The 15,750-nt window shown below is 44.0% G+C and overlaps 1 protein-coding gene across 2 annotated transcripts in view; it reads right to left on the minus strand.

Annotated features, from left to right (window-relative positions):
- jag2b (jagged canonical Notch ligand 2b) overlaps positions 1-12,544 on the minus strand; it is a 36,776-nt gene extending 24,232 nt beyond the window's left edge. For both annotated transcript variants that reach the window (XM_053613854.1, XM_053613853.1), the window contains exons 1-3: positions 12,112-12,544; positions 11,183-11,503; positions 1,072-1,126 (exon numbers count right to left, since the gene is read on the minus strand). In XM_053613854.1, coding sequence (XP_053469829.1) covers positions 1,072-1,126; positions 11,183-11,503; positions 12,112-12,180 — 445 coding nt within the window. In that variant the 5' untranslated portion in view covers positions 12,181-12,544. The remainder of the gene's footprint in view (positions 1-1,071; positions 1,127-11,182; positions 11,504-12,111) is intronic.
- Positions 12,545-15,750: the final 3,206 nt, after the last annotated feature.

The following is a 15,750-nucleotide window of genomic DNA, read 5'->3' on the forward strand; positions in this document are numbered from 1 at the left end:
ACATTTGCTGGAGGTTGTAGTGGAGACGTAATATCAGCAGTGGATTCTCAGAAAGTTACTACTACAAATGTTTACAACCCCTGGTGTGGGTGTGTGTGTGTGTGTGTGTGTGTGTGTGCGCAATCACTGGACCGTTCAAATGGATGTTCACCTGTGCAGGATTTCGATCTGCCTATAGGTTGCTTCTTTTCTTTAAGAAACTGAACTAATTAGCAGAAGTAATGAACATTGTATATGTATATTGTTACAGCATTGATTGTCTTGTTTCCTGACAAGAAGTTGACAGTTATACTGAAATTGAGCCGTCCCACTCCCACCCACACAGCACACACTGCTCTGCTCACACAGCTCACAGGAAGATTACTGTTTATGAATCATCTAAAAGGAGGATTTCTCACAGGTTTTTGTTCACAACAAATTTCCCTCCTGGCAACCCTCCTTCAACTGTTACAAAACACAAGTCTTGAGTATGTCTTTTTTCTTCTTCTTTCTTTCTTTAAGCATGTGACAGACGGCTCTGTTTTGGTCTGCGACATCACTTCCTCTTAAATACAACCTGAACTCTGAACTGAAAAGTACTTTTGAACCTTGTTAATAATAATTGTTCATTATGCATTCACTATTCATCAGTTTCAATGCCAAAAAGTCTTGTTATTCTATATTCATCCATCGAAATGGAACTGAACTACATAACCATGAGTGTACTGGTGGGGGAAAAAATACTATCATGTGTACTCCACATCTATGACTTCATGCTCATTTTAAAAACTCTGCTCAATCCAATCAAATCCCGACGCCGCACGATAATTCCCAGCATGAAATCCTGCTTCATTCTGTAATGCATCGTTTTATGGAGAGAAAATGTGTCGCCTTGCACAGAAAGGAAAAAAAAACACCACAAACACAAGCCCCAAATCGGTATGATTACAAAAAGAACATCAAGGCTAGCACCAAAAAAAAAATACCAGCCCAAACCCAAAAAAACAACCACAAAATAACAATCCAACTGATTATACATTACAACACATGCTAGTTCCTGCTATATAAAAACAAGAAGGAAACTGTACTCACTGCTTTGAGTGGTATTGTCCCAATCCCAGGCCTCCACGATGAGTGTGTAGGATCGCTGTAGAAAAGTAAAACAAACACATACAGTCAGCACAAGGCATGTATAAGAGACGCTACAGAAGGCGGAGGAGGTTTTATAACATCAGTGATGGGCCAGAAATAAGGGTCAGGTCCCAAATGCATCCAAGAAGGAGACACAGGGAGATTACACCCACCATTCCTATTAAAGCAGGAAGGCAGAATCCATAAGAAAAGGGTCAGGTTACAGAGAGAGAGAGAGAGAGAGAGAGAGAGATCAGAGGCTGAGACACATTGTAACACTGTACACAATCAAACAATAAGTATCTCTGAGAATCAATTAAAATAATTTGAGTATATAGATTTTATTCGGAGTCAGAGTGCTTAAATATACTCCAGAAAATTGGAGATCAAAATTAAATTAAGTGTCCAAATCTTAATCTAAATTTGTTCAGCCGCACACTGAATTTTAGGTTCCTTTCACTTCCTGTGCAGTGAGATGATCCTCAAAGTTCTCGTGTTCTCCCTGGAAACAGTATTCAAAGGACTCCAGTGTCAAATGGAACGAAGCCCCACAGAACCAACTGAAACAGTGGTGCTGGCACAGTGCACCTGTCTGAAAGGATGGCACAAAGAGTAGCTGAATCATGCTGCCATGCTCTTTAATGAAGCCATTTAGTGCCTGCTGCAGCTTTGATGGCTCATCTCCAAAAGGACCAAAACAACTGCTTCATGACTGACTCCAGTGGCTGGCTTAGGATGGAAATGTGTCCGGTACACAGATGGTTTCTGAGATTTAGGTTAGCAACTTTTAACCTTGAAATCTGTTATGTATTGGTATGAAGTATAATATCCATCCATCTTCTATACCGCTTAGTCCATTTCAGGGTCACGGGGAAACCTGGAGCCTATCCCAGGGAGCATCGGGCACGAGGCGGGGTACACCATGGACAGGCTGCCAATCCATCGCAGGGCACACTCACATACACACTCACACACCCATTCATACACTACGGACACTTTAGACACGCCAATCAGCCTACCATGCATGTCTTTGGACTGGGGGAGGAAACCGGAGTACCCGGAGGAAACCCCCGCAACACGGGGAGAACATGCAAACTCCGCACACACAGGGCCACGGTGGGAATCGAACCCCCGACCCTGGAGGTGTGAGGCGAACGTGGGAGGGATGGGAGGAGCCTTGAGATATAGAGGCAGTCGGTGTGGTGGGACATACTAGCTAGATGGTCTGGATGATGCAGGATAAGATTAACAGTGTCAGCACAGGTTTGTCTGGGTCAGAATGGCGAGGCGGTGGGGGAAGGGCCGGGAATATCTACTCCAAGCATCCTTGCCGATGAGCATTACGGATTATTTGACATGGATGTGAATCATCTACTAAGGGTTCTGCCCTCCCTTCCCATCCTCAAGCTTATGTATGAGACTGTATTAGCAAGATCACAATCCGTGGGATGAGGAAGGGGCTATCTGGAGAAGAAGTGGGAAAGTCACACTGAGTACAAGTGGTGCCTGGGACAGTCTTGTTCCCACATACGGGGTCTCCGATTAGCTGGATTATGTGACAGCTGCCCCCAAATGACTGGATGAGGATAAAGGGAATGGGGGGAGGTGACCATTCAACAAAGGCTTCTATCCAAAACCCGGTCCTGAGACAACCCATCAACCAGAGTCTCTGGACTCTCCAGACACATTCTTATAGCAACACACACACAACCTCAAAATAGACATCCTTACAGACTTGTGAGGAACACAAGCCATCTCTCACTTAAAAAGGGGCAGTTTTAGACATCTGTCTATTCCAAGGAGCCTGATAATGAATATAGATAGACAGACAGACACACACGCACAGAACAAGCTAATACAGAATAACTGGAATAGATGCACTCCAATTGGTACCCTTACCTGTGACCTCATCCTATTATTACACCATTTTGTCTCTGTACTCTGCATACATGCTGGGGTTATAGTAAGGAACCCAATTTCCACATGCTACTAGTGGTTAATAGCGCAACAACCATTTTTTATTCCAAGAGTGTGTGTGGTTTGACAGCAGCAGCTTGCTTGTAGGGTAGAGACTGCTACTTTAGCCAACACCACCTGTACAAACTCTGGTGTACCATATTATTCTGAAACTGTGATGGAAACTACGGAAAAGGATAATATTGATCAGCCATGCATGGTGTTTGTGGGTGTGTGTGTGTGTGTGGTGAAAGGAGCCACAGGTGCAGCTTCCCACGGTAGGGGGTTGGGCTCTGCAGAGGGTGGGATAGAAGGGTAAAGCTGAAATTAGAGGGGGTTGTAGGGAGTGAGGCTCTCGCTGACCCCTGAGACCTCTCATCAGGGATCTCATCGGCTTCAAAAAGCCTCCCATGCTGCAGTGCTAACCTGCATGCGCGCACACACACACACACACACACACACACACACACGCACCCAATTGCAACACTCCCATTCAAAACTTTTGACATTTCTGTGGAGGATACAATGATTTATGCAAGTCATTGTTTACTCCGAATCAGAAACATCAGCTCCAAAATAGCATGAAGCTACTGCTTTCTTTAAAAAAAATAAAATACAATAAAAAGGCAAGGTGCTTTCCCTCTGGCACTCCTGTCACCACCAAGTGACATACTGTTGAGCACTTCTCACCATGGTGACTGTGTAAAGGTCATTCTGATCATGTTGGGCATTAGGTCAGGCGACCCAAGAGCTTTCCCATGCCCATATCCACAGCAAACCTATAACCCAATCCCACAGACACTGAGAGGAGAGGGGACTTGCATAAGTGGCATACGGACAATCTTTAACCGGACAGGTGGGAGAAGGAGACATTTCACAATATCCGAGTAACTCTTACCAGGGAGACAGGAAGAATGGTTCATTTCCTGTCTTCTATTAACAGGAGGAATTGTGAGAAGGGACACACTTCCCTTGGCTGACAGATCAGGACCCTACTCTCCTCCCCTCATGCTCCACTTGGCTGCACCTTCCCATAACACCCGAGAAAGACTGAGGGGATTCGCCAAACTTGCATGGGTAATTTATTTCCTATCCAATGGGGGACAACGACTCATGTCGATTACAAGCTCATGCTCTAACTGGCAGAGTTACACTCTGCCTCCAGTGACACCTATTGATAGATGGCCCACTGAGGGCCAGCATGCAATTTATTCATTCTGGGAAGAGTAACTGCAGCATGTAATCTTCATTAATCCGGGACCTCAATCCAGGCTTTTTCAAATTCTCCTCTACCCACTGACACAGACTAGGTGGGCCACCCTGAGCCAAGAAAGCCACTGGCCAACATACAGCAATTACAGCCAAATGCGTGACACCACCACGCCAATTACAAGCCGCTGGAAGGTTTTTTGTGTCTTGTGCCCAGAGATGAAAACGTTCCCTGTTCATTAGGTTGTAAGCTGTTGTGAGACATCCTCACAATTACGTTCTGGCAATGCAATGAATTTTTCTTTTCTGTTTCGAAATAGTGTGATGGACCAGATCCAAATGCTGGAGGCTGGTTTCTTAAGACCACAGAAGATTTTGGCCTTGAGGGCTAAACCCTGGCTTAAACCAGATCTAGTGGAGTAGGCTGTTGAGAACTACTCAGAAACCTATCGGATCAAACGTAGTAAACTATCAGGGCAAACACAAGTCCCTTCTTCCAATACCTCTATGCTCAGACGGAAACCATAACAAGGCTATTATCTGTGTACTGAGCTCAGTGTATTGTAGTTGGTTCATTTAACACATTTAGGGCAGAACGCCCATCTCTTTTGTGGAGCAGACTGCCATTCCCCTTAGTGGAAATTTATGGGGCTCGACTGGAACAGCCTACAATGACTCAAGTCTGATCTCTCTGTTCATCCTGGGGAAAAACCTAGCCTGTATGCTAATATGTACAATTTGCGCTCACTGGCCTCCAGTGAATGTCATGAAGGAGGCGTGTCAGCCTCTCAGTCCAGCACAACACCATGGTTGTGTCTGTGGAGTTGAGACTTTTTGCATGAAGAGCAAGGCTAAGGATGTCAGTGGGGTCATAGGTTAGCTCAACGTTGATGACATTATATCTTCAATGGTGGGAAGGGGAGGAAGATAACGGCTTGCTGTAATCAATCACTGTGCCGAGTAAAAACGTCATCTCCTCCCACACACAGGCACAGAGGTCCCAAACATGCAAGGGGCAGACAGTTTGACCTGACATTCATCTTCGAGGAACCAGAAAGTAATAGAAGGTGCTATCTTCCTAACCATCTTTTATTTACCAATTCTAACTCTTTCACACACAAACCCTGGTCCAACGTTTTCACATGAACAACCCCCACATATTCTTCAAGAAGATTGCCTCAAACTGGAGCAGCCTAATTTATGTGTCTGCTTCAGAGGGTTCCTACAGCTCAGGTAATAATAGGGCAAGAGCAAGGTACAGGGATGGGGCCACATCAAAGTAAATGGTAGACAGAAATGGCTCATGTCAGTCCTATGGGAACCATGTGGAAAGAAGGGCTATATACATAGTTCTTGCCCTTTTCTTGTGAGGAAAAATCCAGACATTTTAAGACTCCGGCATCTTTCTATCTTTGGTTTTCTTGCCAATTTAAAAAAAAAAAAAAAAAAAAAAAAAAGAGGACAAGTGAAATGCATTAGAGAAGCTTTCTTAGTGCAGAAAATAATGCCTAAAGACAACAGATTTGATTAACAAGGTCTGGGGTTTATATTACATTGACAACAGAATATACATCATTTTCCAAAATATTTACTGGATTTTCATAGGTTTCCCAGGTTTGACAAATGAGCACCTATAAATTTAATACTTTTCCATACGTTCCAGACCTGCAGCAGATTCCTGCTTCACCAGGCCTTCATTCACAGGCCATGAGAAGAACCATCAGACACCACTACCAAAAATCAATGCATCCTTTTGTTCCTGTTATCAATCTCATGGTCTCCTTCAACGCTGCCAACATCTCTACAATCCTTCCCGAAGCAAATACCCGCAGGTGAACAGCTGTTTCAAATCAGCACTGGATGCCCAGGCTTATTGAACTATTGGAAACCCTTGTCACACAGCCTAGCTCAGCAAAAAGCCACTGACCCCTCGGCAAATGAGCTCATTTTGCTGTGACTCCTGTTCCGACTCGGACAATTCCCATTTTCCACAAGGCTTCCAGAGCACAAAGGCTGACAATAGCTTTGTTAAGGGGCTTTGTGCGCCTGTGAGGCAGGGACACACAGCCTGACATGTACTTCGGGCCCTGGAGCTGGTAAATGATATTCGTCCATCGGAACCACCCTTCTTTCAGCTTGCCCCTTCGTTGGGGTAGAGTTCCACTGGGAACAATACAGAAGCACAAGGCCCAAATACAATGCATTTTGTTAACCTCACACACATCCAAGTGAGTGCGAGTTTATATTATTTAAATGGTGGGAGTCTGAGCCAACAAACAGTAGGCAAGTATTTTACCAGGCGATGGTACTCTGTGTTTTCATGTACGTGTGTATACACATATGACCCATTTAGCATTCCGCTACTATGCCAACAAGACCATTGGCAATGCTCTGACAACACAACATACCCCTCCCCGTCTCCTAATTAAGCAACAAAGGCCACACACATGCACGTATACAAAAAGGTGCCGCAAAGTTCTCAAAGATAAGGAGCACTCTCGAGACAAGGGCACAGTATAAACGGCAGAGCACACTATTCTGCTGAGTGTTAGAGCCAGACTAAATGTTTAGAACCTACTAGAATAATAGCGTGAGACAGAAGAAATAGAGATGCACAGAGATGAGAAAGAGGAGGGTCATTTTCTCTCAATGGTAGTATTCCCAGCACTTGAAGTGGGCGTGACCTCAAGCTGCAGAAGAAACAACAAGCCGAGAGCTGTCATGTCACAGCAGCCAGCCTATAACAGTGTGCCAAAATTGAAAATCTAGCATCAGAAACCGAATGTGGGATGATGATAATTCTACAAACATTGAACTGGCAATCAGTCCTTGGATTACTACGCGCATATCCGCTACCTGACGCTCGTGAGAACTAGCTGATGATCAGCTCATGTTCTTGCGTCTGACAAATCGTTCCAGCTGTCATTTTACTCATTAACCTCATTTCGGCATCTCCAACCAGTCCAGAAACAAACACCTCCATCAAACTTGTCTCCCTGGCAAAAACCTCCTTATTGCCACATGCCAATCTACCAGAAGTCTTAAAAACTAGCGGCCTAGTTACAGTAGCTTTGAGAAGCCTGGTTACAGTCACACTGACGCCAACCAAAGCTCCATTATCATCATTATCATTTCCAGCAGGTTCAGGGGTCAAGTGGGAATTAAAAACTGGCCGTGCATTAATGCACTTTAATTACAGCAGCACACCTGCTCAGGGTTCATATCCCCACAGGAAGCATCACACGCATGCATTAGCTGTGCACAATCACAAGCATATTCAGACTATCTGCATTAGCAAATAAACCCAAACAGACATTGCAAAACAACTCCAGTTCACCCAGAGCATGCCAATAAGTGGAAAGTAAAAAACAGTGCCAAGTTAAAGAGAAAACACCTGAGCAAGCTCCTGCAACTACTGCATTCCAAGCAGGAGCTATACAAACTTCCAACTTCAAACAGGTCTTTGCCTAATTAGACCTGAGGAAGCAGAATGTCACACTGTAGACTCTCCTGACAAGAACTAGAGCAGCATCAGAGCATAAAATGACTATTGCACTGGGGTCAGCCCTCACTCCCACCTTCCACCGATTGCCACATTTCCTCACCACATGTTTTTTGAAATCCACATAATCAAATGGTAGGTTCCTGGAACATTTAACGGAAGACAAGCATTTCTGAAGAATGCCGAAGAAGGTATCAGTCATACAGAGGAGTTCCCAGATGATTGTTTTTGATAGAGTGTAAAAAGTACTTCTGTACAGTGAATAAGAGTGCCTGCTAAAATGCTATAAATGTAAACGGGAATGCATCTCCATTCAATCTGCCTCCTTGGCTACTGGTACACACGACCAATGGAGGAACTAAATTCCTGCCTATCATTTCTTCGAACACCATGACCTTGTAGGAATCTCTTCATGTTGGATTTTTCCCTCCTAACAGCAATATATATTGCTGCCTAAATTAACCGAGACACCACTTAATCGATTGACTGTGTTCTGGCAAGGACTTGGAATACATCCTGCCAAAGACGGTCTTTAAAAGGAGAGTGTTCTTTGTTTTAAAGCGCACACCATGTAGGAGTGCTGGAGTGGGAGGTGGCTGGCCTGTACTCTTCCAAAATACTCAAACATTCTTGCTTTCCCTCTTTCTTTACTTTACTGCTTTAGGAGTGTTTTGGCTGGAGACCAGAAAACCAGACTGAAAGTACTGATGTACTGCATGCGTCTTTAATATACACAGTTAAAGATGAAGAGGCATCAGAGGCCCTAAACCTAAGGTAAAGAAGAAAAATCATGGAGGCTGTTGAGTAAAAGTCACCCTTGGGTGCATCGCCTCCTAATTGGCCAAATCTTTCAGCTCCTAAAAATATTTCTTCCATGACTGAAGCATTCAGGGGCAGAAAAATGCTACCGTTAATTGTCCTTCCCTCCGTTCCGTGGAACGACACAAAAGCACCACAGCCTCTGGTCACAAGAAAGAAAATGTTTACTGAGGTAGTAGAACAAAAACCTATTTTGTTCAGGGCAAAGAGAGAGAGAGAGAGAGAAAGAAGAGCAGAAAAAAGCACCTTAGATGAAGTAAGAGATTCCTTCTGATCTCAGACTTCCTGTTAAATGAATACAGTAAGTCTGACAAGAAAACAAATCTGTAAAGACTTGTTTTTGTCTTTAGCGCACATTAACTGAACAAAAATAGTACAATATTGAAGAAACAATGAAGCACTAATTTTAGGTTGTTATATATATATATATATATATATATATATATAGTGTATGTGGGCTGTCCTGGCTGAATAAATATATTTTTATGTTTAGAAACAAAAGTTTGAAACAACATATTAATATAATCCATAAATGTGTTTTACCATCTATTAATTTTCGCTCTCTCTTTTTTATTTTTTGGTTTTAACAATTCAACATGATTTTAAAAGGTCTTTCATCTTTACACAAAAATAAGTCATAAACAAGCGTTAAGCGTTAAGCATGCTCTTATTATCTATACCAAATATGTCCATAAACAATACGCATAAGGAGAATATTTGAACGAGGTCAGCAAAAAGGCTGCCATGGCAAGTGAGTATTCTCTAAAACTTACTGAACCCACAACCTCTAAACAACTTCCATCAGGAGCCACCTGCTTTAAATGGACAATTATGGCTTTTTGTTGACTGAAGATGTAGCCAGCTGTGACTGGCTAATTGCACGGTCAATAGTGTAATCAGTAGTATGGCTTGAGCCCTTCTTTCCCAGGTGAGGCCTGAACAAGTGGCTGTACTGAAAGCCCAGTTAAAGGGGGAAGGGAGCACCATGGGCCGCACATAATTGTTTACTAAAGGCCCGTGTAGCCATCTCCTAGCAACCACTCAGCAAGCTCCCAATCAGGTCTAGCCGATGCTGCCGTTTTAGCCCCGATTCCTGGCAGCCCAGGCGACTGTAGCTGCTGTTCCCAACCATGAAGTTAAGTCTCCGTGGAGACTGAGATAAGAACTTGCATTGCTTGCATTTCGATTCCATGGACACTAATGAAAACGGTCATTACAAAATCACCACTTCTGTCTAATAGGTGATCAGTGAAAGGATTTTAAACCCACAACTAAGTCAGGATAAAAAAAAAAAACAACACACACACACAAAAAAAAACACAAACTCCCAAATTCACACTGCCTCACACCTCTTCGGTTACATGCATCAGTTATGGTATCGTCTTACAAATTTAGCCATCCATTAAAGGAACAAGCCAGTTATTGGGGAAAGCGCATAGCCGGTCTGAACGCTCATCGTAGCAAATAGTGAGAACGAATTATCTCCTACAACAGGTGGCGGGGTCACTATCCAAGCCTAAGCGAGGTGCTTCATATCTCTTTACAATACAGAGGGGATGCAGTTACACCGGGCACACATCGATTGCCTTTCTGGATGCGGCCGAACTAGAGACCTCATTCAACTTCGGGACGTTAGGGATCGGCCGGAACTGCAGACGTAGCATGGAAAGACTGGAGCACTTAGTCAGGTCTATACAACCAAATACATTTATACATTTCACACAAACACAAAAAGGGACTGAGATCAGGTTCTCAGGGACTGACCAGCGTGGGAAACTGACCGAACACAACACACGTTAGGGAAGGTACACAAAGCAAGATGGCGGTGATAAAACCCATATCAAGTGGTTTGATAGCTCGTTACACATTAACTTACACATTAAGCATGAGGATGGGAGCAGGGGGAAAAGTCGGCCAGGTGTATTAAGACGCAAAGATGTCTGAGTAGCTGTAAACAGGCCAGTTCAAGCCAGCATGTTCAGGGAGAACTGAGCGATTTCAGAACGTCTGGGCATGTGGCCAAACTGGACAGCCAATACTACACGGTGTGTTTGCTTTCTTTTTGTCGTTTCAAGGTGCGACACCTCTCTCATCTGATACCCGAGATGTGCATGAGCACCTACTGTTTCAGATATTCAGACAACACATAGTAGAGTAATAGATCAGCATCACTTAGTGCGTGCTTGAGGGGAGGGGCAGGGGCGCGCGCTCAGGTGTAGCCTACCAGGTGTGTGCTGCTGCAGAATGATGGAGGCTCAATGGGAAATCATAAGAGACACGCATCCCTACAGCGCACCTACCTACCTACCTACCCACACACACACCTCGGAGCGTCACTAGTCTCGTATGATGAGCGCAGTATAACTTCATTTTCATTCAGCGCTTGGTTCACACACGCGCACACTGGCCTCAATCAGGGACAACACCTGCCAGGGCTTCCTGAAAATACTGAGGCTGTCATCACAGTAATTGCATCTGCATCAGCTTCACCGATTCGTCCGAATAATAATAATAATAATAATAATAATAATAATAATAATAATAATAACTGTAAAACATTCATCCGAAGACCGCGCGCGCACTTACCGGCCATGCAAACTGGAAAGGGATGACGATCTTCCCGGCGTCGCTGATCTTGTTACTGTTGCCCTTAGCGTTTTTAAAAGAGAATATATTTCCACCCAACACGCCGGTAGATCCGCTGCCGAAGTTGCACACGCCAGAGGTGGTCACCTCGCTTTGATACTCCTTTAAGCACACTTTAAAGTACGTGTCGCACTCGTCGCGCGTGCACCGCAGGTCCAGCGAGTTGCGCGCGCCGTCGCAGCAATCCCCGTCCGACAGCTCCCCGTTTACATTCTCCACGCTGATCAGCTGCAGCTCGAAATAGCCCGAAGCCCAGGACACCTAAAAATAACACCAAAAAGGAATACATCCATTAAACAATAATGAAAAAAAGGCCTTCCAGCGGCGAACGCAATCATTATCTATTAACCGAATTTTGTGTGTTTTTTTTTTTTTTTTACATTTTATTTTATTTAAATTAGCATCAAAACGGAGCGATTGGTTGGAAACGGCTCGTGTTTCCACCGCGCGCGTGCATTACCGCTCAACAGAGCCTTCACTAATTTTTTTTTTTTTTTCCTCGATCACTTAGCGAGATAATTCTCGCACAGAACAGATGGAAATGTCCCTCTTTTGGTCCCTTTCAGCGGCGCAAAACTAGGAACTGACTGTGTGGCGTACAACCAGCAATCCCTGATTTCTGAGGCATGACAGCAAAATCGCACACCGGGAGTTAAAGCTGAAATTTCACACATCTGAACCTTGACAATCAAAATCGCACGATCACATGCTCCGTGCGCGCGACTGCGTAATTCAATCATCGATCACCGCGGACCAAATTCAGCTTCCCTCGGAACAGACACATTTTAGTAGCCCGGTTCCTGTCAACTTTCGTCTCGAGCTCGCGGAATTGATCCGAAATCGCGTCAGAATTGCAGCCAGCTTCTCACCTTGGTCCACGTCGTTAACAGCAGGCACGCTACGCAAAGCCAGTGTGTTATCCTCGCGCAATTCCACATGCCGCTGATTAATTAGGAGCACGCGCAGAGAGACGAAAGACGGGCAGCGGTCGATGACCGGCGACAGGATCCTCATCCGCTCCTGTCATGCAAAAATTCGCAAGCGTGCTGTTGAGTGCAGCGACAGTCCAGCTACAGCAAACACACACACTCGCTCGCGCGCACACTCACTCGCTCTCTCTCACACACACACATACATACGCTCCCTCTCCCTCCGTCAGATCACTCCACGGCAAATGATTATGTTTCCCAGCTACTGCACGCCTGGGGCCGCCTGGCTGATTGGCAGCCGGATAAACCACTCACCAATCAGCGGGCTTACGTTCACCAGAACGTCACCTTTGAGCCAATCACGGCGTGAAGGGCGGGGCTTATCTATATTAAAAGGAAAAAAAAAAAAAAATTCTGCCCGTTCCACTACACTGTAGAGGTGCAATGTTTCATAATTATTAACAAGTAAACATTTTTCTGTTCACACTGCGGTCAGTAAAGTCGAAACGACGACAGATTATTTGTATTATTGTTCTTCACGAACGAACTCTTTCTACTGTTTTTTTTTTGTCAGAATAATTTAGTGTCTCAACAAGCACGCGGACGTAAACAACAGACTAACCAGAGGTAAACAGACGAAAGGGAGATTTCTTCAAGGTTGAAAAAAAAAACAAAAAAAACCCCCAGTTCTTCAAATATCAAAATGTTCCGTCGTTTTATTGCTTTCTTTTCCTTCAAATCAACAAGAGAAAACAAGTCCTGTAATATCTCTCTCTCTCTCTCTCTCTCTCTCTCTCTTTTTTCCGTTAGACGCCTGAGTGGCTGGAGTGACGCAGCTGAGGTCGCCCTCTTTCGGACATTTAGACCTTTTCCAATACACCAGTGTTGAGGAGCTGTATCTCTGTATAGGCTTCAGGAGAGGTTTCACCTTCATGACTACGTTCTTAAGTACACCTAACATGTACCTATACTTATTGGCCTTTTTAATCAGGTAAACCTACCATAAAGATGCACTTTGTAGGTTTACAAATACTGGGCCATTTTGTTCTATAAACAATCTTCACCCCTTACCCTACCTTGCCTATCACTGGAAATGAACCACCATAAACCCACCAGCACTCAGCAGACACCATGATCTCTTAGTGTAGTGGATCCTTGCTGAAAAAAAAAAATAATTAGAAACCCTTGTAGAATTTGTAATGGTTTTAATGGTTATACTGGAAATTTTATTGGTTTTAATGGAAACTGTAATGGGGCGCACGGTGGCTTAGTGGTTAACATGTTCGCCTCACACCTCCAGGGTTGGGGGTTCCATTCCCACCGTGGCCCTGTGTGTGCAGAGTTTGCATGTTCTCCCCGTGCTGCGGGGGTTTCCTCCGGGTACTCAGGTTTCCTCCCCAGTACAAAGACATGCATGGTAGGCTGATTGGCATGTCCAAAGTGTCCGTAGTGTATGAATGGGTGTGTGAGTGTGTATGTGATTGTGCCCTGCGATGGATTGGCACCCTGTCCAGGGTGTACCCCACCTTGTGCCCGATGCTCCCGGGGATAGGCTCCAGGTTTCCCCGTGACCCTGAAAAGGATAAACGGTATAGAAGATGGATGGATGGATGGAAACTGTAATGGTCCCTGCATGTCTTTACTAGTAATTTGTTGCCTTCTATTGGTGGCATGTTATGTCGAGTGGATACCATTAAGGCTTAATAATGGCAGTGGTAATAGTTTTAATGGTTATCCGATGGTTTGTAATGGTATTTGTAGTGGAAACCATTCGAATGTTTGTGCTGGTTCCTGTTTTTGTTGTTGTTGTTTTCAGCAGGGATCTCGAAGTTAAAACATTTGTTACAGTAGTGGAAATCACAACCCACCATTATTATTGTTATTAAGCTTCTCACACTGTTCTCTCCTTGTACAACCAAACATTAGGAACACAACAGCGTTATGTAAGAAACAGGACAGTGTTGATGTATCACAGTACAGACATGACTGAAGAAACGTAACTTAATCCAAGCCTCAATAACACAAAACAAGGAGGTTTACAAATAATCTCACCTTGGACTTAATGTGTCCTGTCAGTGGAATGTTCTGCCAGAGAAAACACTACGGCTCGTGTGAATAGGTCAAATATTATTGTACACATTTAAATAAAAAGCCTAATATTTCAATAGTTGGATTGGATTATAATATACTATATGGCCAAAAGTATATGGACACGTGAACATCACACCCATATGTGCTTGTGAAACATCCCATTCCAGATGTAGTCCCCCTTCGCTACTATAAAAACCTCCACTCTTCTAGGAAGACTCTGCATTAGATTTTGGAGCATAGTTGTGGGGATTTGCTCCTTCAGCCACAAGAGCATTAGTGAGGTCAGACACTGATGTCGGGCAAGGAGGCTTGGGGTGCAGTCAGTGTTCCAGTTCACCCCAAAGGTGTTTAATGGGTTTTTAGATCAGGGCTCTGTGCAGGACACTCGAGTTCTTCCACTCCAACCTTGTTAAACCATGTCTTCATGGAGCTCGCTTTGTGTACAGGGGTGTTGTCATGCTGGAACAGCTTTGGGTGGCTTAGTTCCAGTGAAGGGAAATTGTAATGCTACACAGCATACAAAGACATTCTAGACAATTGTGTGTTTCAGACTTTTTGGCAACAGTTTACGGAAGAACCACGTATGGCTGTTGTGGTCAGGTGTCCACATACTTTTGGCTATATAGTGCATGTTCATTACAAATTTGTTGGTCCCTGTTTACATTTAAGGCACCCCTTGCTGCAAAAAGCTTAAGAACACATATCTTAGTGGCATGGTGCTAGTATGATTGTATCAATACAGTATCATTGCTCCATCTGATAGCTCATGTTTATCCATGCACAATTTGTTAATTATCCTTAAGTCGTTCATCATTGTCAGTTTTTGACCACGGGACCACAGTTGGCTGGCAATTTGTGTTTGGTGGATCATTCTAAACCCAGAAATAATACTGAAGTGTTTAAACCCAGACGATGCTGCTTTTCTGCATACACCCCTACCAGCACCACACACACTACTGTGACAATGTCTTTGCCAAGCTGATAAAGATCCACCACCTAAATTAGATCTGGCCAATGGTAGTCCTGTGGTGGTCTTTTCCCCTGGAAGATGGATTAGGAGAGTGGTTGACACATTGTTCATAGTGACAGATGGGTTAGTGTCAGTAAGTGTGTATCTGCGCTTAAATGGTGGGTTTACATGATTATTTTTTTCTTTACACTGTACATCAATTGTGATTCGCATCTGATGAATCACCGAAACACTACACTTATTTCTGCTTTGATACTTTTCACACGCATTAATTACCACTAGCAGTTCATTTTAAAGATATCCAACCTGATCCGCTTTAAGAATGCACTCTTTCCAACTGTAAACCTGTCCATTAATGGTGGATGGCTGGATTTAACAGTTTGTGAGTGTGGCTGTAGGTGTGTATTTACATTATGGAAAAATGGAGGTAATCCGACCTGACATTTTCTCTCCCACCAGTAGACATGGGATAAATAAGCTCATGGCTAAAGCAGGCAACAGGCTCACTTAAGTATAAA

This window comes from Ictalurus furcatus, chromosome 25 (genome assembly GCF_023375685.1).
Source record: "Ictalurus furcatus strain D&B chromosome 25, Billie_1.0, whole genome shotgun sequence".
NCBI lineage: Eukaryota > Metazoa > Chordata > Actinopteri > Siluriformes > Ictaluridae > Ictalurus > Ictalurus furcatus.